Source organism: Corvus moneduloides, chromosome 8 (assembly GCF_009650955.1).
Source record: "Corvus moneduloides isolate bCorMon1 chromosome 8, bCorMon1.pri, whole genome shotgun sequence".
NCBI classification, from domain to species: domain Eukaryota; kingdom Metazoa; phylum Chordata; class Aves; order Passeriformes; family Corvidae; genus Corvus; species Corvus moneduloides.
The window spans coordinates 12,807,339-12,828,214 of record NC_045483.1 but is presented as its reverse complement, the minus strand read 5'-3'; the positions used below and the strand labels follow the sequence as shown (position 1 = coordinate 12,828,214).

At 56.7% G+C, this 20,876-nt stretch overlaps 4 protein-coding genes across 11 annotated transcripts in view; 3 read left to right on the top strand and 1 right to left on the bottom strand.

The window, feature by feature from the left end:
* Nucleotides 1–2,977, top strand: part of WBP1L (WW domain binding protein 1 like) — a 59,357-nt gene extending 56,380 nt beyond the window's left edge. For all 4 annotated transcript variants that reach the window (XM_032116452.1, XM_032116455.1, XM_032116454.1 and 1 more), the window contains one exon: nt 606–2,977. In XM_032116452.1, the coding sequence (XP_031972343.1) occupies nt 606–1,345 (740 nt within the window). In that variant the 3' untranslated portion in view covers nt 1,346–2,977. The remainder of the gene's footprint in view (nt 1–605) is intronic.
* Nucleotides 2,978–7,628: 4,651 nt separating this feature from the next.
* LOC116447446 (steroid 17-alpha-hydroxylase/17,20 lyase) lies at nt 7,629–11,170 on the bottom strand. Of its 2 annotated transcripts, none has more exons than XM_032116614.1 (8): nt 10,803–11,170; nt 10,188–10,326; nt 9,444–9,673; nt 9,140–9,226; nt 8,840–9,049; nt 8,428–8,597; nt 8,240–8,343; nt 7,629–7,999 (listed from the first exon to the last, which is right to left on the bottom strand). In XM_032116614.1, the coding sequence occupies exons 1-8, from the start codon at nt 11,139–11,141 to the stop codon at nt 7,734–7,736; spliced, it is 1,545 nt and encodes a 514-aa protein (XP_031972505.1). In that variant the 5' UTR covers nt 11,142–11,170; the 3' UTR covers nt 7,629–7,733. The 2 variants fall into 2 exon arrangements, with proteins under 2 accessions (XP_031972505.1, XP_031972506.1); XM_032116615.1 differs by having other exon boundaries at nt 10,818–11,170.
* Nucleotides 11,171–12,008: 838 nt separating this feature from the next.
* On the top strand, nt 12,009–15,217 carry BORCS7 (BLOC-1 related complex subunit 7). Of its 3 annotated transcripts, none has more exons than XM_032116620.1 (5): nt 12,011–12,180; nt 12,576–12,638; nt 13,083–13,126; nt 13,528–13,548; nt 13,937–14,089. In XM_032116620.1, the coding sequence occupies exons 1-5, from the start codon at nt 12,040–12,042 to the stop codon at nt 13,938–13,940; spliced, it is 273 nt and encodes a 90-aa protein (XP_031972511.1). In that variant the 5' UTR covers nt 12,011–12,039; the 3' UTR covers nt 13,941–14,089. The 3 variants fall into 3 exon arrangements, with proteins under 3 accessions (XP_031972510.1, XP_031972511.1, XP_031972509.1); XM_032116618.1 differs by having other exon boundaries at nt 12,013–12,180; nt 13,997–15,217; XM_032116619.1 differs by lacking the exons at nt 13,528–13,548; nt 13,937–14,089 and adding an exon at nt 13,249–13,496 and having other exon boundaries at nt 12,009–12,180.
* Nucleotides 15,218–15,531: 314 nt separating this feature from the next.
* AS3MT (arsenite methyltransferase) lies at nt 15,532–19,865 on the top strand. 2 transcript variants are annotated; one of them, XM_032116617.1, is made up of 11 exons: nt 15,711–15,762; nt 16,036–16,076; nt 16,587–16,714; nt 16,821–16,971; nt 17,044–17,180; nt 17,474–17,543; nt 17,779–17,860; nt 17,947–18,078; nt 18,184–18,326; nt 18,688–18,822; nt 19,663–19,865. In XM_032116617.1, coding segments are annotated over exons 1-11 (1,119 nt in total). In that variant the 5' UTR covers nt 15,711–15,761; the 3' UTR covers nt 19,762–19,865. The 2 variants fall into 2 exon arrangements, with proteins under 2 accessions (XP_031972507.1, XP_031972508.1); XM_032116616.1 differs by lacking the exon at nt 16,036–16,076 and having other exon boundaries at nt 15,532–15,762.
* The last annotated feature ends 1,011 nt before the right edge of the window (nt 19,866–20,876 follow it).

Sequence of the window (20,876 nt, the reverse complement as noted above, 5' to 3'; positions counted from 1 at the left end):
AATTTTTCATGGATTTGAAAGGCTGTAAGTACAATAAGCCAAACTCTTTTGCCAGTACTGCCAGTTTATTCTGACTGCACCAGAAGAATTGAATCCAGCATTAAAACAGAAACCAAAAGCTAGGATCTCCAAGTTCCTTGTAACTGCTCATGTCTCTTCATACTTGCACAATGCTTTGTGAGATGAAATCTTTGCTCTTGAAGGTAGAAATTAGGCTGAGAAGGCAGTGTTGGAGGGCGCTGGGGAGTTGTTCCTTCCAGCCAACACAGGCCACCCACGGTGTGTGGGGGTGGTTTATGGGGCTGTATTGGGGTATATGGTTCAGGGAGGTTTGCCTGGTAAGCATAGAGAGAGCCAGGAGATCAGGCTGCTGTTCCCAGTTGTGTCCATCTGCTCCTGTGCCCTCTCTGCCATGTTTGCTGCTTCTCTAAAACACGACACGCCTCACTTGGGTCAAGTTCTGGCACCCCTTCGTAGGGCCCGTTGTGCTGTTCAGTGGGAAGGTGCTGGTAGGTGACAGATGCCATACCGACCTGTATTAGTGACTCGTTTCCTGAGATAAGCTGCTCCTGGAATAACTTCTCCTCCTTGCCTCCCACTTCTAGGGTTTTTGCCAAACTATTTGCTACCTCCCTACGAGGAAGTGGTGAACCGACCGCCGACCCCCCCGCCCCCGTACAGTGCCTTACATCAGCAGTGCGTCCCAGCAGGCAGCAGTAGCACAATCCCGGACACGCCCAGGACTCTGCAGCCAGCACAGAGCAGCTCTGCAGCACCCAGCAGCAATAACAGCAGTACTGACAGCACCGGGGCGCCCGGCCGCGGGGACCCCGAGCCCTCCACCACCGTGCTGGGCGAGAGAGCCCTCGCCAAAATGCAAAGCATCGAGCCCGGCAGTACCAGCACGGGAGCCGAGCTAGTGGGGAGGGCCGGTCCCGATAAGGATACGGAGTGCAAGGAGGAACTGCTGAAAGGTTACAGCTCTGAGAGCTTAGAGCAGAGCAGCGCCATTCCCGATGCCAAGGACAAGATGCCGGGCAGGCAGCGCCGTTTCACGGGCGACTCGGGCATAGAAGTCTGCGTATGCAACCGGGGTCATCATGAGGACGACCTCAAGGAGTTTGACGGGCTCATTGATGACGCTCTGGATGGGCCCCTGGACTTCTGTGACAGCTGCAGCGGCCGTCCCCACGGGGATGAGGAGGAAGGGCTTTTCAGTGCCGCAGAGGAGCAGCACCGCGAACACAGCCACCACCACCTGCCCCGGCAGCCGGTGTGTGTACTCTTGAACACAATAAATGAGCAGGACTCTCCAAACTCTTGTACCAATAACTCCCCCAGCTAAGGCGGCAGAGTGGAAGGGAGAATCGGGGGAAAAAAACAAATAAAAATGGAATAAGAGGATTAAAACTTTAACAGGAGAAAAAGGTGATACAATGGGGGTTTTTTTCTTTATTTTTCTTTCTCCCCTCCAATATAATATGGGGACTAGTCCTCGAAGGCCCGGCTTGTGGGAGACGGGTCACTCTGGGTTTTGTTAATCGTATCTGCCCTGCTCCATGGAGCAGGGACTGATGTTTCTCAATGAGACCTTCTAAAAAACGGAATTTTTCTAATGGTGATTTTGGTGATGGTTATTATGAGTTTGTTGGTTTTAGTTTTCTGAAACACTGCTTTATCTTGCAATCAGTAAAACTCAGCAAATCTCACCCTGGGAGGATACCAGATCACCATAAGGCTTCAACCTCCAGGTGTCTTCCCAGAAGCGAGCAGCTTCTGACAGTGCCAGCAGTCAGTAGCCCAAGAGTTCTGGTTTGATATAGTGCTCTTGAGGCATTGGGGATTTCTTTCCATCTTTTTTCATTTGGTTTTTTTTTTTGTTGTTTGTTTTTTTTTTTTTTTTCTTTCCTGATGTTAAGTTTTCCCGAAGCTGATAGATGCCCAGACACATCAGCCCTATAATCTCTGGTGCTTCAGTGTTTAAGACAGCAGGTAGGAAATGTCCCACTTGAAGCTGGTGACTGAAGGACCAGTTTCTTCTAGAAGGAGTTTTAGTCTACCTTAGGCAGTTTGAAAAGAGGGGGTTTGCAGAAATTTGCCTTTATGTGTCATTTTTAAAGACAAGTGTGTTCCTTCAATGCCTCCAAGAGCACAGTTAGCAGTAGAATCCAGGCAGCTGGGCTGCCTTCCAAGTACTGTGGTCTCCGAATGACCTTTTCCTGGTGTGCTGCAAAAGGGCTTGGCTTTATTTTTGTCCTTTTTTGCACCCCGATAGCAGCACACTGGAGTTCAGATGACAAAAGAACAGGGCTCTCCTTGGCCAGTGTGCCTTCAAGCTTCAGCGATGCATGTTGAACAAATGGTGACGAGAGCTCCGTCCATTGCGAAAGGGATGATTTACCATGTAGATGTGGAAGACCTGTGCAGTATTTTTTTTTAATCCAAAAGTTTGGTGCGATTCTAATAATGACCACTTAAAGAAATGAATGTCTGTTTTCTTTCTCTTTCTCTTTCTTTTCTTTTTTTTTTTTTTTTTATGGTGGCAACTGGCTACTGTATAATGTCTGTGAGCGTGTGTGTGTGACTGCAATCCATGCATGCGAGTCCTACTGGTAATACGAAAACCTGCTGTAAGACTGCAAGAAAATTTACTGTAGCTTTGCTTTAATAAACAGTAGAGATTTTTGTTAGTAACAACCTGAAGGAAGAAAAAAAGAAAAAAGAAAAAAAAAAGGAAGAGCTGAAACTAACATTCCCTAGAGTGCTCGTGTGGAAGAGAGCACAGTTCAGACTGTGTAACTTGTTCTCGGGATTTCTCCCCGTCCCTTTTGTAATTATGGTCATCCAGATCATTACTGTTATGGGGAAAAAAACATTGAAACCTGAACTCGGACATACTGAGATCTGATTAATTGAAAACCAAAATCAGTTTTAAATAAGGTGGAAACCAAAATATAATGCCTTTTCTGATAACTTGTCCATGTGTATTTGTATTCTGTGAGCTAAGAACAAGATTTGTCTTCAGTTTGTGGGTTTGTTTTGTTGTTCTCCCTGGAGGTGTGCTGGCACTGTGCTGGCTGCAGAGCAAGGGAAGTGGTGCTTAGGCCAGCGTTTTACCTGCACGTTTGAGGGGAGCGCTTTGACCTTGCAGGGTTTGGAAGAATCTCACTCCTTTGCCCATCACAGCCTTTCTCTTCCCTCAGAACAGCTGATAAAGACAGCTCTTCAGTTTGTGTCTTAGGGTGCTCTTAACAATGAAAGACTTTGATTTGGATTCAAGAGACCTCATTCCTGGATGTCTGGAGCCTGGATACCTGGGTGAGGGGTAACAGAGAGGCTGTGCATGCCCCAGAGCCTGGCTACCTGGGGACCGGTCACTTCTAGCTGTGTACACTGACCACATGTGTCTTCTGAGAAGAGAATTAAAGATCCCCAGTGCCACCCCCAGGAATTCTGTACATACTGGCACCTGGTTTTGTTCCTCGCACCACAGAGGAAGCTAAAAAAGCACATCAGTCTGTAAAGAATGGGGTTTACTGCTGTAAATCCTGGGGATGGCCCTGTGCCAGTGGGCGACCTTTGCCAACATTTCTGTTGGCGTAAGACAGAAATCTCCGTATTTGCTTTCCAGCCATCCCACTAAGGGCAGGGGAATCCTCTGGATATGGAGGTAAGTACCCGTAAGCCAAGCTGATGTTTCTAATTTTAAAAAGTCAGGAAGAAGCAGCTGTGTGCCTCTTTTATGACTCCTGGAGGTTTTTTGGGCATTTAGAGACCATAAAGAAATAAATGGGGCACCAACCATGTCTGTTCAGCTCACAAGTGCCTGAGGAGCAGCACTGTTAATGGCTTTCAGTTCTTCAGGATTTTAGACCTGCAGCCAAGGGGCAGCTGGTATGGGGAGAAGGAGTGGTGCAGGGCAGGACATGGGGCAGGTGAGCTCCTTGGACATACCCGGCTGCTGCCTCTTCAGGCAGGCAGAGGACTCCCAAAGCTCCAGATTTGGAGCTTTAGAAGGGTGCTCGATCCTCACATCTTTCCCTGTGTAGGAAGCCAGCATGGCCCAGAGAATGCACACTGTAAAATGCTGGAGGTGTGAGGACATGGGCAGATGTGCATCTCCAACACTGGAGCACCAAAACCCACCCATTCCCAGCTATAAGGGGTGTTTTTTGGGAGTCATCGTTTCAAAACTGAGTTGCAATAATGCAGCAGGTTTGACAGCAAATTAGTGTCAACCTACTGCTCGGTGTTCTGCTTTACAATGTGCTCTAGGTGTGGCTGCCAGTACTCCTTGCAGTCTGTTTTTGTTGGAATCCGTGGCAGTGCGGAGCTACTTACAGGGAATGTTTTTGGCCACCGAAGCTGGCTCCGGGGCAAGGACCCCGCAGGTCTCCTGGTGGGCTGGGGTTGTGTTGCCTGGGGACAGGTGAAGAGCACAGTGTGGTGGCTCAGCAAGTGTCCCCGGGCACAACGGGGGCTCCTGGGATCTGTGGATACTGCAGCATCTCCTTGGTGTTCCCAAGGGACTCTTCAGCTCTCCGTCGTCTGGGAGCACTGGTGTGATCTTCCTGCCGCATATCACTGCATGTTTATACAACCTTACATAAACATTGCATGTGGATGGGTGTTGGCTGAAGATGGAGAAGGAGGGAATTGTGTCTTGATGCTTGCTGGTAGCCTGCTCTCAGAGCTTTGCCTGCCTAACTGGAGGCTAAGGAAAGTCGAGGTGCAGTTAAGCCTCTTTGTTACACAGTCATCAAAAGCTTCCTGGGGCAGGAAGCCTGGAGAGAAGCAAAATGAGCGGGCTCCACTGCCGGCATGAGGCTGTTCCGCCGAGCGATGGGAGCTTTGGGCTCCCTGCGCCCCCCTCGCCACTCGGGGACGTGCGTCAGTGGTGAGAGCTGGGGCTGCGTTCGCTTCCTGCTCTGCACAGCCCGGGCTCCCACAGCCGTATCTCCTCTGGTTCTCTGCATTCCCTGGCTGGGCTCATCCCAGCCTGATCTGCTCCCGGCAGCTTGGCAGGTAGCTGGAGCACAGTCCAGCTCCGGTGAATAAGCTCCTTTGCTGTCCTGAATGAGTGGTTCTCCAAGACTGCTGCTCCCCCTCCCCACCCTACCCCCCCACCACCTCCAACCACATCCCAGGGAGGTTTTGTCCCTGATTTCTTTTTTCTTCTTTGGTTTATATAAGAAAAGCCTGGACCAGGCCGGGAGTGGGGGGCAGACAGGCAGCCCCTGGCTCAGGGAAGCCTCACAGCAATCCCACAGTGGGCAGCCTGGGAAGGCCAGGATGAGCTGCCTCTTCGTCAGAGCTGGTTCCCCCTATCCTTGCAGCACAGATCTGTTTTTATCAGATGGGACGGGTGCCCGCAGTGGGGCCGTCGCGACGGTGGTGCAAGCACTGCAGTCTGTGCCGGGGGGTCACAGGCTGCCGGCTTCTTTCTCGACTTGTTTCCAGCCGGCAAACAGCTGTGTCCTGAGGTCTGTGCTTACTCAGCTCTCCTGGCACCATGCCTGCTGCAGAGCCCGCAGGTATTCCAAGCGTCTCCTGTTCCTCCTGGGCTGGCCCTCACTCTCCGGCACAGTCCAGGGTCCGCCGGTGCCTGATGCAAAAAGAAGCCTCTCAAACTTGGAGGGCTTCTGAGCTGAGCCCTGTGGCACAGCTGGGTCAGCCAAGTGCTGTGGGGGTGGCTGTGCCCCCCAAAATGAGTTTGTGCGAGGGAAAGGCTCAGTCTTGCTCTGCCCTGTGCCCTCAGCATGCTGCACATCTGCTTCATGGTGTACCCAAGAAATAGTGTGGGAACAGCCATGAATGAAAAAGCTTCGTTCTTTGCATTGTCACCAATTCCTGCCTTGCAGACCCCCTTTGCCTCAGGGAGCTGGAGCCAGTGGCCCAGGTGAAGCTTTCTGGTGGAGTCAGGGGTTTGGGCACAGCAGCACAGCCCCAAAGCAGCTGTCACGATAGAAATACCAGCTGGATGATTCAGCAGTGCCTCTGCCTGCTCCCAGAGCAGGGAGCAGCCGTGCCGGGGGTTGTTTACCAGCTCACAAAGTGCCAGGCAGCTGGTTCTGGGCACTGAATTCCCCCAGCTGCATCTTCTCCCGGTGGGGTGGGTGGGGGGCAAGACACCCTACAGCAGGGCCAAGCTTGGGGTGCTGGGATTTGCAGCATGTGCTGGTTTCCCAGTCTAGGACAGCACATGCCAGCCCTGGCAAATGGGGAAGATGGAACGCAAGCAGCTGTGGCTGGAGGCATTCTCCAGGTTAGAAACATCCTTGGTTCAAAGGTCCCCATTTCTGCCCCAAGGTGACCACTGGCTTTTAGCATTTGTGTGAGTGCCTCGGCAAACAGCAAGGCGTTGGCCCCGTGTTGATTCTGGCAAGGAGAAAATCCCTTCCCGTACCAAGAGCAAAATCAAATGCCTTGGCAAAGGGGCACAAATGTGCTGGAGGTCCTGTTGATGCTCTGGAGGCATCCCGATGCTGCAGGAGACTGTAGTGGAGCCTCCCTGCCAGTGGGTGCTGCCAGTGACAGGATCTGGGGCAGAGGAAGGACCAGGCTGGCACGGAGGTGCCAATCCCCAGGGAAGCCTAGAGCATCATGTTTAGCCAGGTTTTCCCAAAGCCCGTTCTGAGTCCCATCCCCCTTCACCCATCCAGCTTCAGTGTGCCCTAGCAGAAGTGGAGGGCTTGCAAACCAAGTGGCACCCCTGGTGTGATGGAAACAGGCAGGGAAGCAGGAAGGTGTATGGGGCTCAGCCCTTAGGAGCCATCAGAGACTCCATGCAGCAGCAGTAGGGCTGAGCTCCTGCTGTGTGCTCCCTCTGCCCAGCTTCTGGTGGGTCAGCTGCTCAAATCAGCTGAAGGCTTGCCCTTGGGGCAGGAATGTGCATGGCAGTTTTACCTCCAGCTCCTCCCTACCACACTGAAACCCCCAGGAAAATGGACTGGGAGAAGGGAGGATGATCCCAGTGCTGTGCCAGACTGCAAACGCATTGCCTTCATCATCATCCTTGTCCCACAGGCTGACAGGACCCATTTGGCATCGGATGCTGGTGTTGAAAGGCCTGCATGAAAGCCAGGTTCTGGGGGTTTGAAAGAACTCAAACACACTGAGCAGGAAGTTCAGTGGTGGGGAAGTTTATGCCTGTTTTCCTGCCTGCTAACAAGAGAAAGAGCAGGGGGAAAATGAGGGGGTGTGCAGGGCTGGGATGTCACATTGTGCTGGGGCTCTGTGGGGCTTTCCCCTCTGCCTTGGCTGCTTTCCCTCCAGGGGCCCTGAGCCATAGCTGTGCAGCTATTCAGTTAAATATTAAGAGGTCAAGTAATAGAGAACCAGAAACCTAATTACACGCTGCCCTCCATGGCACAGTACTTTTTGGTGAAAGCAAAGCAAACACGGCCCCTTGCGTTATGGGAAGGTTGTGCTGCTGCTGGAGTGATGGCCAAATTCCAGGCAGACAGTGAGTGCTCAGGACAGTGAGCAGGCAGGAGCTTCCATGCTGCTGCAGAGAGGCCACAGCCTCCCAGCTCAGCCCAGTGCTGACAGCAAGTTGTGGGGCCACCATACATCTCCCACCAGACCCTGCCCGCCATCTCCTGCCCAAAAAATTGCTGGAGCCATGCTGTGTTGGGAATAGCTTTATCTGGATAATCCCCCATCCATGGGGCAGCCTCTGTGGTCCCACCTCCCACCCCCCACTGCCCGGGATCCTGGGCTCCTCCCCATCACTAGGCTGCTCTCCAGGCTTCCCTCAGCCTGGCCTTCACCTGAAACTTCTGCACCTGCAGCACGACACCAAACTTGCCCTCCAGTGAGGGCAGGGGCTGGTCCTCAGGGCACTCGAGTGTGAACCTCTGCAGCACCCAGGCCAGGAAGAGGAAGAGCTCCATCTTGGCCAGGACTTTACCCAGGCAGACACGGATCCCGGCTCCAAAGGGGAGGTAGCTGGGTGAGGGCGAATGGATGTGCTGGCCCCGCTCATCCAGGAAGCGGCCTGCAAGGGGAAGGAGCATCACTGGCATCAGCAGGGATCAATCCCTTCTGCCCGAGACCTGCCCGAGTTCATCACACGTGTGTCCCTCGTGGGAGCTGCAGGAGCAGAGAGGTGCGAGTGCCCCAGACAGGAGCATGATCCAACCTCCCAGCACCAAGCGTCCCCCAGGGCTCAGCCTCTCCTGCTGCACCCACCCTGCCATCCCCTGGCCCAGGAGAGGATGGGGATCACACAACCCACCAGGATTGAACTCCTCAGGCTTGTCCCACTCTTTCTCGTCGTGGTGCACAGACCAGAGGTTGATGATGACCCTGGCACCCTTGGGGATGGAGTATTCCCCAATGCTGCAAAGAGGACACAGAGTGAGGCAGTCGCTCCCTCCCCGCAGTCTCTGCCCACGACCTGGATGTGCCCCAGGGGGATCTCACCTGGTGTCGGCAAGGGACACATGTGGGATGAGCAGGGGGGACACGGGCCGGATGCGCAGCACTTCACTGATGGTGGCCTCCAGGTAGGGCAGCAGCGGGCGGTCGCTGAGGTGGGGGTGACGCACCAGGCCGATCTTGTGGTCCATTTCCTCCTGGATCTTCCTCTGGACCTGGGAGGGGAGCAAAGACCGGTGTGGGAGCCCAGGGAGCAGGGTGCCCTGTGCATAGTGGGGTACACCCAGCATCATCAGCATGTCCTGTCATGTTGTGTGCGGCAGAAGTAAAGTGCCCATAGCCTGATCTTGCTTATCTGCAGAGCCTGATTTCTCTTTTGAGCCTTCCCCAAAGCTCCCCATGACATCCCTGGTGCTGAAGGGAACCCAGGCCCCCCGCTGTGGGGTGCAGAGCCTACCTCAGGGTAGTGGAGCAGGTAGAGCACAGCCCATTTGAGCACAGTCGTGGTGGTCTCCACACCAGCCCCAAAGATGTCCCCCACTGTCATGAGGAGGTGGTCGTCAGTCAGCTCCAGCCCTGGCTCTGGGGGGCTGCTGTTCTCAGCACTGAGCCTCACTTGCAGGAGGGCATCCATGAGGTCCTTCACGGTGTCTCTGCAGAAAGCTTCCTGCAGAGGAACATGAATCAGCCAGGCTGTCCTGGGCACAGTGCTCACCGCCCCAGCTCCAGCATCTCCCTGTCCTGGCCCTTCTGGCACCTTGTGTTCAGTGAATTTCTGCTGGAGCAGCTGGTCCCGGACATGGAGGCATTTCTTCAGCAGGGCCAGGTCCTTGTTGGGAAATATCTGAGGGAGAAAAGCTGCATTACAACAGACTACAGCTCAGCCCAGCCCAGCTCCTGCAGGCCCCCAGGCAGTCACTCTGTGCCCACCAGTGTACTGGCTCCTGTGGGTCACCAGGGCAGGGACCCTCCTAACTCAGGAGGGCTCCTACAGGACACATCCCAGCTCCTTCCTCTCATCTGAGGTGAGAGGAATGGGCAGTGCCCATGTCCCTGCTCACCTGGAGCCAGGGGAAGATGTCCACCAAGCTCTCCTTGGCCACAGTGTCCACGATTCCCTGGCTGTACTCCAGCATGGCCTCGAACTCAGGGTCCCCACGCCGGTACGAGGAGTTAAAGCAGAGGGAGCAGACCACGTTGGTGACGGCCCGTGTGAGCTCGGGGGCCATGTCCAGGGCCGTGTCCTGCGCAGCGCTGAGCGTCTCACACAGGGATGCAGCCTCCCGGCAGACTGGGGCGGAGGAGAGGCAGCCGGGGGTGATGAGGGAGTGATGATTAAGCCAAGGGGGTGAAAGGGGCAGCTGGGGGGTGGAAGGAGGGGTCCCCTGCTCATTCAGGATGTGCAGCCTGCAGAGGGCACCCCCCAGACAGGGCTGGGCCCTGAGGGGCTGGGATGGGCAGAAGGGACAATGCTGGGTGGAGGAGCAGAGAGGATGGAGATGTGCAAGGATGTCCTCCTGGGTGGAGCGGGGAGCTGCTGGCTCCATGCCTCAGTTTCCCCATCTGTGAGTGAGGGGAACTAAAGTTCAGGGTGGAAAATACAGGGAGAGGTGTTGGTGAAGTACAGGGGATAGAAGGAGAGGAACAGAGCCCCTGCCTGGCAAGCTGAGGGGATAGCAGGGGGCATGGGCTGAGCCGGAATCTTCCCTTGGTTCACAGGGAATCAGGGCACTTAAGAAGAAAAAGTCCTGCGTGGGAGGGAACCAGAGCTGGGAGGGAGCCTGGGGCTGGTGGGAGGCACTTACTGATCCTCTCGAGGGCGAGGGAGCCCTCCCCGAACATCGAGAGGGCAGTGTGCACCAGCTTGCGCTGGAACTTCCAGAGGGGTCCGTAGCTGGCGAAGGCGATGTCCTTGCCCCCCCGGGACAGCAGGTCCGTGGTCACCTGAGGGACAGGCAGTCCCAGGGTCACCCCGCTGCTGGGGAGCCCCGCGGGGGACGGATGATCATCTCACCCCATCCCAGGGATGGTCCGGGGGGCTGGGGGTTAGTGCAGGCAGGCAAAGCACAGGACATGAGCTTTGCCTTCCCCCTGGCAAGGACTGATAAAGAGGTTTGGGGACAGATGCGAAGGTTAGGAGCTCTAGGATGCCCAGGGAATTTAAGGGGTGCAGGGAGCCTGGTGGTACCTGAACCCACATCCCCGTGCCCAGGGATGCAGCCAGCTGCAGGAAAAACAGGCACCCTTGGGATGGCGGATGACAGGGCTTGCCCTGGAGAACAGGGTATGGAGGGGCTGCCCTGGCCCTGGCTTGCTGCGCTCAGGATGGGGAGGGGACACGGACCCTGCTGCGTGCCAGTGTCTTTCTTGGGAGCGTCCCTCGCCTCACCCCACGCCACAGTGGGAAGGGGTCCCCAAACCTGCTGCCGACTCACGGTGCGGGGCCGTCCGGCGAAGTCTTTGCCCTTCTTGAGCAGCACCTCCCTGGCGTGCCGATAGCTGTTCACCACCACCACGTAGTGGGAGCCCATCCAGAGGGCGTAGAGGCTGCCGTAGTGCCCCTGCAGGCGCCACAGCCGCAGGTGGAGCTGGGGGTGCCCGGCCAGCTGCAGCAGGCTCCCCACCAGCGGCAGGGCCGGCAGGCTCCGCGGGCGCCCCAGACCTGTCGCCGTGGCCATTGCCAGGGAGTCCCGCCGGCGCGCCAGCCGCCAGGTGCAGAGCAGGGCCAGGGCCAGCAGCAGGGCACCCAGCAGCGGCATGGCGGGGCCGGCTGCGGGGCTGCGGCGCGCGGGGGGCCCTTATAGCGGCTGCGGGGTCGTCGCCTTGACTCTGAGGCGGGCTCGGCTCCTTATCGGGGGGACAAGGAGGGGGGAGCCGGGCGCTGGGCCCGTGGCCAGCTCTGCAGCTGTGGGCACATGGCGGGGGGCGAGGGCAGCGGGGCCACGGCCACCCTGGGTGGCCATGGGGGAGCTCCTTCCAGCGCGCTGGGGGCCAGGGGATGCCCAGGGTCGGATCCGTCCTTGGGGTTCCGTCCCCAGGGCCCTGTGGTGGGCCAGGGGTGTGGGGACAGCTGAGCCCTCGAGGTCTGTCCTGGGTGCCATGAGCACAGCTGGGGGAATCTGGTGGGGCACTGGAATCCATACCCAGCCTGGGAGCGCCTCGACAGACCCGGGAGGGAATGGGCAGCACTAGAAATGCTGAGAAGCCCTGAGCATCTCTGATCATCAGCTCTTGTCAGTGCTGGGGAGACACAGGTAGCACTTGACACTGCTGGGCAGCCCTCGGCAGTGCTGGTGAGCGCTGGTCAGCCCCTGGCACCATTGGTCAGCCCTGGGCAGTACAGGGGAAGCACTGGCCAGCGCTGAGAAATCCTGGTCAGAGCTCGTCAGTGCTGGTCAGCCCTGGGCAGTGCTGAGAAACCCTGGTCAGCGCTGGTCAGCCTTGGTCTGTGCTTGTCAGCCCTGGTCAGTGCTGGGCAGCCTGTGGGTGTCTGTGCCTGAGGTGATGAGGTGTCCTGGGGGAGTCCTTTGGGAACAGAAGCCACTCCCGGCAGGGTTCCCGACCACCGCGAGCTCTGTGCCTTCACGACCCTTCAGGCCCCCGGCGCTCGCCGTAGCGGTTCCCGGGGTAGGCGGGGCGGGGGCCGGGCGGGGTAAGATGGCGGCAGGGGGCGCGGCGGACGCCCAGGCGCGCTTTGGGCACTCGGTGAAGGGGCTTTTGACCGAGAAGGTGACGAGCTGCGGCACCGATGTGATCGCTCTCACTAAGCAGGTGCTGAAGGGCTCCCGCAGCGCCGAGGTGAGCGGCGGGTGCCGGCGGGCGGCCGGTTACAGGGCCGGAGCGGAGCGGGGTGCTGGGAGCGGGGCGGGCGGCGCAATGCGCGCTGGGAGCTGTAGTCCGAGGAGGGAACACATTCTCGTGTCTGGGTAGGGACGGGGACAGCGGGACCGGGATGCGGGCACGGCTGGGCAGCGCCTCGGGACTCCGGCGGTGGCAGGCGGGAGGGTGACTGCCAGCTCTCCAGGGTGACAGGTGGGAGCGGTGCCTCAGGCGCTCCCGATGGAGGTGCTCTCACGGCACCGCGGTGATCCCCGCACGGTGTCACCCCGAGTATCACCCTGCCAGCCGTCACGGGGGCCTCGGGAAACGCAAAGCTGCAGCGTCTCAGCCTGGTCTGTGCGTTTGTCTTCTAGCTCCTGGGTCAAGCTGCGAGAAACATGGTGATGCAAGAAGATGCCATATTGCACTCGGAAGATGTAAGCTGTGTTCTTCTGCTCTAGCAGCAGTGTTTCTAGGGACAGGAGGAGAGGAGGGTGGTAAGAACAGTTTGCAGCCGTGCTACTGGAGCCCTGGAGTGAAATACATGACTTTAGGCAGCAAGGCTGGTGGCCGGAATAATTTAGTGCTTCCTCAAACCCAGTGCTGCTGGACTCCGAGTGTCCTGCAGCCTGGCCAGCCTTCAAGCTATGCCCTCTCTGACAGAAAGCTCGAGGGACTGTGGGCTGAAACAGAACACTTGTGTCTCTGCCTATCACTGAAAAGGAGACGGAAGTGTGTCACTGCTGACAGACACTGACGGGGGTGTTTTGGAGTCAGTGCAGCAATACAGTGGTGGCTGTGCTGGAGGAACTCCCCGGGCCATTAGGACAGCTTGCACTGGGATTTCTGTAGACATTAATTCTTTTTTTTATTCTCCACAGAGTTTAAGAAAAATGGCCATAATAACTACTCATCTACAGTACCAGTAAGTAGGGGACACCAGTAAGTAGGCATTCGCTCTTGGGGGCTGAGTGGATCCCTCAGTCCTTCTCTGTTCTCCTTAAAGACTTTGCATGGAGCTGGCTCAGACTGATCCCTCTTTTTCAGTTCTTCAAAGCTGAGCAGGCCCTGGAGGTGGAGTTTTCCAGCCTTCCTCAGGCTGTTTCGGGGTGGGAGCTGAGTGTTTGCCATGCACTGTGTCTCCCATGAGTGTGTATGATGCACCTGGGACCAAGAAGGAGAAGCCAGTGCTGCTTCTGAACCCCAGGACTTAATCCAAAAACACCCTGGAGTTTTGGCCTCTTGAGCCCTTGTTCAACATAACATAAACCGTGACTGAGATTTTGTTTTTCTAATGCTCTTTTTGTCTCTCCTTTTCTTACCTAGGCAAGAAGCAATTCAAAAGAAGTGAGTTCTAGGAGGACCTGGGGAACATGCGTGGGGGTGCAAAGGGGAAGGTGATGGAGTTGGATGGGGGAAAGCAGAGTGGGAAGGTTTTTGCAGCTGCCTTTGAGGCAGATGCTGGCCCAGCAGGATAATGCTTCAATAGTGTGAAGAGATGGGAATTTGAGCAAAGAGATGGGATTCATACCGAAGCTTCCTTCTGTTTCACTGATGTGATAGCACCTGTGAGGCTGCTTGTGGTCGAGATGAGGGTGGTGGGAGCAGAGCTGTGTACAGTAGGGTGTGCAAAGTGAGGTTTGCCTTGTGGGGACACAGAGGGGGTAGAGGGTACTCCAGGGTTTCTCTTTGCTGTAGTGCCAGTACTAGAGCTGCTCTGGTCCCTCGGGCACAGGTAGCACAGCACAGTCTGGGAGCAGATCTCACTGTGAATCTCCTCTTGCTTGGTGCCCAGCGTGGAGCGCTCGTCAAACCTGCAGGACCAGCTGAGTCACTTGCTGAAATGAAGGGGAGCTGAAGGCAGGACATCCTGACTGGCGCTGAGGGAGTGAAGTGTCCTCTCCCCTCCGGGGCTCAGAACTATGTCTGGATGATGCTGGATGTCAGCTGGGATATGTGCAGAGTCTGTGTTTGTGGGCACATGGCCCCCTCTCGTGAGCCTGCATCCACACCTCTGCTCTGGAATGCTCACCTGTGCACCCAGACCTGGCTGAAACAAACTTCCTGAAGCTTTGCTCCTCCCAACAATTCCTTTGTCCGCTTACTTCCCGTGTAGCGTGAGGTGCTCAGCCCACACCAGCACCCCTGGCAAGAAAAGCAGAGTTGAGGCATGGCATTTAAATGCAGGTGCCTGCAGTTTGCCACTGGTCTGTATTTAGCCACAGAGGTGGCACAGAGTGCAGTTTATTTAGGGCATTTTAATCAGTGTGGGCTGCAAGTGCCTGGGTGGATGAGAGGTGCTTCAGTGTAGGCTGAAGTGCCGGTCCCAGCACAGAATTTCTGAAACCAGGAATCTGGGCACACGTATCTGCCAGTGGCCTAGCTGGATGTAGTTTGGCCATCATCCTCCTAAGTGGTTATCTTATTTTCCACTCTGCTAGAGTTTGGAACATCATCCCTTTGCCAGCCCATGTGTGCTGCGTTCGGCCTTCAACTGCATTCCTTTTCCTGGGCTGCTGCTCCAGCTCTTGATGGAGCAGCCTTGGCTGTGGTGTGTGTTCGTATCTGGTTGGGAATGTATCCAAAGGCCCATCCAGGAATCAGGCAGGAGAGCATCACGAGCTGGTGTGCTCAGTTCTACACTGCTCTGTTGAAGACCAGTGACCTGTTCACATCCAGGCCCAACTATAAATACTGTGTCTTGTTTTTGGTAAGTCACTTATCTGGAGCACTTGGAGTGCACGGGAAGCACTTGTTTCCCTGAGTGTGCTTTTCAGCAGCTGATAGGAGCAGGCAGGCTGAGAGCTGACATTGGCCTGCCGCATTCCTGTTGGAATACTGCTGGAGTCTGGCTCCTGTGCTGCAGAGCCTCCTCCTGGGCTAGATTTCACCATCCCTGTCAGTATTTTTGCCTTGGTTGACATTCTGACCCTAGCTTTGCAGGTGCACTTTGGGAATGAGAGTTTTCCCTGCGACTTTCTTGCTGGGAATAAAAGCTGTCCTGAACACCACCAAACTGCAGCAGTCTGTCCTGGATTCTGTTGCTGGCGGTCCCTGTGCATCGAGAGACTGTTTGGGATGGTGGGTCTCTGCCCCCCAGGGTCCCCCATTCTGCTTCAGCTCCGAGGGCTTTGCAGAGGCAGTGTGACCTTGTCGCAGGTGGCTTGTCCCTTCCAAGGTCCTGTCCTCTGCAGAGGCTACAGCAGTCCTGTGGCATTAAACCTGTGGCATTAAACCTGCCCCTTTGGGGCAAGCAGGGACAGGGCTGCACCGTGGAGGTGCAGAGTTGTTAGGGAACAGGCAGCAGGGTGGGTTTTGGGGGTGTGGGTGCATCAAGAACCATGAATGACGGCAGCGTGCCCACCACGGGAGCAGGGCCAGCAGCCCTCGCTGTGCCTGTGCGCCTGCGGGGCTGGGTGCCAGGGGCCTGGGCAGGCGGGAGCCGGTGTCAGGGCGGAATCCAGGCCCGGGCAGCACAGGATACCGGGACAGCACAGGGTATCGGGGAGGAGCGAGGCCCAGGCTGGGCAGAGTCCACCTGAGGCGCTGCAGCTGGAGGCAGTAAGGCAGCCCAGGGCTTCTGTGGGGAGTGCTGGGGCTGCCCTCGGGTCCAAGGGCTCTCTGCAAAGCAGGGGAGGGGGGATTTACCCTCCAGGGATGTTTTGGGGGCTCATCTCTCAAGGGCAGCTGGGACTGGGGTTTTTTTGGGGTGGGGGGGCGGTCTCTGTTCTGCTGGGGGAGAGCAAAAAGTGGGGAAGAGGGGGATTCAGAGCTCTTCAGAGGACCTGGTGTGGTGCCCACCTCTGTGGTGTCAGCCCCACATTCTCTTTGTAGTGGCAACTCCCTGTGGAGAGCAGATCCACCAGGATGTGCAGGTGAGGGGCGCAGATGGGGACTGGCAGAGGGATGGGGCAGTTGGGCAGCGTGTGTGTGCCTGGGCTGTGCCAGGGTTCCTGATGCTGCCAGAGGATAATGCTTGTTTCGGGGCCCAGACAAAAATGTCAGGTGCAGTTGGCAGCTCTGCTCCTGTTGCGCACAGGGATGGGGGGCTGAGCAACCCGGCATCTCCCTGCCCTTGTTCCCTGCACCCTTCTCGGCCAGAAAAATGGTGGCTGCAGCATGCAAAGTTACTGCAAATGGGAATTAAATTCCCTCCTGCACAAACACATCTGTGCATGTGAGCAAAGGGAGCTGGGGAGGATGGGGACAACGGGATGCCTGATCTTGGCATAGTTTTTGGCTGAGTGGAAATGAGAGTGCCAGTGCCAGAGGACATGCGGGCATGTGCAGGCTGAGTGCAGGCATGGGCCCCATGTTTTGGAGCACGGGGAGCTTGCAGGGCATGGCTTGCCACAGTTTAGTGGCCTCTGTCCTTCCCATCTCAGGATTACTATGGCAAAGAGCTGCAGAAGTCAGAGGACCTCAAAACCAATGCGTGCACCACCTCAGCCAGGCCCCTTCCCAAGGCAGTGAGAGATGCTCTGGAGCGTGTCCATGAGGAGGTGGTGGCCAGGTAAACCCCAGGGTCTCTCCTCCATTGCCACATCCCCATGGGCTGCAGCCCCTTCTCGGCTGTGCCATGGGCCACCTCCACCCTGCTCAGCTCTGCATCCACCCAGGTACTACGGCTGTGGTCTGGTGATCCCTGAGTGCCTGTCGTCGTGCTGGATCCTGGACCTGGGCAGCGGCAGCGGCAGGGACTGCTACCTGCTGAGCCAGCTGGTTGGGGAGCAGGGCCACGTCACCGGGATAGATATGACCGAGGGCCAAGTACGGCACAGATCTGGGGCTCCCCCTCATCCTCCCAGCAACCCCCCCACACTGTTCCCTTCCTCCTGCCAGGTTGAGGTGGCAAAGAAGCACATCGCCTACCACATGGATAAGTTTGGCTACCGGAAGCCAAACGTGGAGTTTGTCCATGGTTACATGGAGAAGCTGGGTGATGCCGGGCTGGCTGATGAGAGCTACGATATTGTCATGTAGGTGCCGTGCAGGGCACAGTCACCCCCAGTCCTGCTGCTTCCTGGGGCTGTGGGCTGGGTCTGCATCCCAATGTGTCACCTGCTTCAGAAGCACGTGTTAGGAAAAGGGAAATCCCACGCCAGAGTCTGGGCTAGAGTCTGGGAGTATAAACTGCGCTTTTCATGGTCAAATTGGTGTTTCCAAGTCCTGTGTGAAGTGATGGGACACACAGCAGCTGGTGGATGTGCAGCAGCTGGTGGTGTTAAGTGTGCAAGAGGCTGCAAATAAGCCTTGGTCTCCTCCTCCACAGTTCCAACTGCGTGATCAACCTTGCCCCTGACAAGAGTGCTGTGCTGCGGGAGGCCTTCCGTGTGTTGAAGGTGATGGTGGGCTGGTGCCTGTGGCACCAAAGCAGGCTTGGGGTGGCCCTGTTGTTGGGGTGCCACTGAGAAGCAGCAAATGGGATCCAGCAAGGCAGGGGTGCAGGATGGGGTCAGAGGAGGGCGTCTCGGCAGAGGGTCCCAAGCAGGGTAGGATATGGGGATTCCCAATTCTCCCTGCCCCTTTTGTCCCTTTGCTTCTTGAGGTCTCCCTTCACTCCTTGCTGCCTTCCAGCCTGGGGGAGAGATGTACTTCAGTGACATTTACGCCAGCCAGCGCCTGAGCGAGACCGTCCGGAGGCACCGGGTGCTGTGGGGTGCGTAGGGCTGTGGGATGGGGGTGACATGGCATGGGGGGACTGGACCTTTGCCTCTATCTCCCATGTCTGTGGTCTCATGCCAGGAGAATGCCTGGCAGGAGCCCTGTACTGGAGAGACCTGTACAGCATTGCTGAGGAGGTGGGGTTCAGCCCCCCATGCCTGGTCACCGCCAGCCCCATCACCATTGGCAACAAGGAGCTGGAGGGCATTGTCGGTGAGGATCCAGCCAGGCAGTGTCAGCTCTGGGCAGCTGTGGGGAGCTCTGCTGGGATCCCAACCCAGGTGTTCAGTGCCCAACCCACCACCCTCTCCCTAGTAGGTGACTGCCGCTTTGTTTCTGCAACTTTCCGCCTGTTCAAGGTGCCGGGTGGCACCCAGGCTGGGCCAGGACAGGTCATCTACAAAGGCAGGATCATGGGGCACGAGCGAGAGCTGGTGTTTGATGCCAACTTCACCTTCAAGGTGAGGGGAGACGTGCAGGGAAGGGTTAAAGCCAATGAAGCTGCTACTCAGCAGCATCCTCTGTGATCTGGGGGGCAAGCTTTGGTGGAGGGGGTGGTGGGTGGGAGCAGAGGGGCTGTGTAAACCCAGGGGAGTGCAAATGGGCAGGAAAGGGAGACAGATACATGCGCTGCATTGTGGTAAAGGTAGAAGCAGGACATCCATGGTGGCTTCCCAGAAGCTTGGGTTTTGCGGGTGTTTCTTCAGGTTTTGGGCCAAGATGTGCCCCTGCTTTCACTCTCCCTATCATCTGGCTGGGTGGCTGGAGCCCCTGGGACATATATCCAGGACCCCAGGCCTGTGACCATTCCTCTGCCCCCAGGAAGGAGAGGTGGTGGACGTGGATGCTGAGATGGCTGCAATCTTGCAGAGCTCCAGGTTTGCAGAGGAGTTCCTGATCCGAGCTGGCGGGGCCAATGCCGCAGCACTGCAGGGCTGCTGTCGCAAGGGAGTGAAGGTTGGCAGAAGGCAGCTCTGTGGCTGGGCTAAGGAATTGGGACATGGGTGTCCCATGCCATCAGAGTTGCTCTGGGGTATCAGAGGGGCTGTGGCATGATACCATGACACCTGAGTCCTTCTGAGCTGGGCAGGAGCTCATGGGACACCAAGAATGGTGCCTGGTGCCTGAGTTGGGACAAAGTGTACCCCTACCCAAGCTGGAGTTCTCCAAAGGGGGGTCTTCTCTAACCACTGCAACATATCCATGGAGATTGGTGAGGCTGACAGCTGGACTTCCCTGAGGTTTCCCGAGGGGAGTCATCCTTCTCCTGAGGGCATGGCTGTGCACAGCCTGCCCCAGGGAGCTGATGGCCCATCCTCACAGTTCTTTCCTGCCCATTGCTCTCGCGGCTGCTGATGGAAGAGCAGGCTGGCCCTGGCTGCCAACCCTGACCCTGCAGCACAAAGCATTCTATCTGCTGGAAGCCTCTCCCTTCTCCTTGGTGGTCCCTCCGGCCTGTAGATGGGCCAGGAGAGACAAGAGAGATAACACCCTGCAGCTGCATATCCCTGAAATACAGCCTTGTACTTAGGAAGGGGAGATTTTCTCAGATCTCTGTCCAAGGAGGCATTTCTCAGATAAAAGAAGAGCCAAAGTCCCAGACAAGCTCTTGGCTTATTCCTCGCCGCAGGGAAAAGCAGCTGGGGTGACTCAGGAGCTGCCCCCCATGATAGCTAAGGAGGGTCTGCTTGGGTTGCTCTGCTGGCAGGGATTGAACCAGGGGCAAATGCCACTTTCTCAGGTGCCTCTTGCTTCCCACTGGCCTGATCCTGCCCTGGGTTTTTCCCTGCCCTCCAGGAGAAGATCCGTGATCCCTTCCAGCTGCTGGAGCGGCTGACAGCCCCAGGTCCTGCCTGCTGTCCTGGTGGCACCTGTGGTCCCCCAGGGTGCTGCTGAGTGGCGAGTGGTGCCCCCACACCGTTGGAAGCCGGTGGGGTGAGAGGACTTGGCCCCAGTGACGTCTTCTACCTGAGAGCAAATAAATGTCTGAGCTCAAAGGCTGTGTGCTCGTGGCTGCCTCAGGGCTGGGGGGTGCTGTGCTTCCCTGGCAGGACTGGTGGGGCAGGTTGTGCCTGGTTGCAGTGAGGACCCATCCTGTGGGTCCCCTCAGTGTGGGGTTGGCAGTGGCTCTGTGGCTTGGGAACACAGGCAGGGACAGTCTGTCTCACTAGCAGCCCTGCAGCCCATTCCAGGAGATGGGGATTGCTCTCTCCTTCCCTGTGCAGTGCCACTGAGGTTTCTGTTTTCCCCCGGATTCCCATCTAGTTTGAAAGCCTTGAGTCCCCTGCAGGCATCGCACCTGCGGAGTTCTGCAGGGAAATACAGCAATTCTGGAAAAGCAGAAACGCGTCCAGCTGCATCCCACAGCAGGCAAAGACAAGGTGCAGGGGCTTTGAGGCTGTGATGGGACGTGATAGGCTGCATTCCTGCTGCCCAGCATGAATCCCACAGGACCTGGCCCACAGAAGGTGTTTGGGAAAAGCTGGGGGCTGCTGAACAGCTAAACTTAGAAATGAGGGACCATTTCCACCCCTCCTCACAGTGATTTTCCAGGGGGGACCAAATTTCCCATCTCTGCCACAAACATCATCTTGCTGTGGCATGAGGGAAGTTAAGAAGCAAAACCCAGTAAAATTTGGGTTCAAAAACAAACATGGGCCGTTGCCAAGGATGTTCTGCAGTAACAGTAGCAGCAGCTGAGGAGGGTCCAGGTGTTCAGGACCCCTGAAATTGTTGTGAAATTTTGTGGAATGACCTCACTGATGGGACCTTGGGAGGAAGAAGCTGTTTAATACACACACCCCACCCCCAGCCCTCTTCCTAGATTACTTACAAAGACTTCATCCAAGTCCCCAGTAGCTCATCCTGGGAGGTTTGCAGCAATTAGCTCCTGCTATCAAAGACAGTCTTCCCAGTGGGAACGGTAGAGCAGGTGGGGCAGAGGGGTCCTAGCTGCAAATCCCTTCATTAAAAAGACATGATTCCCTGGCTTGGCCTTTCAGCTTGCCTGG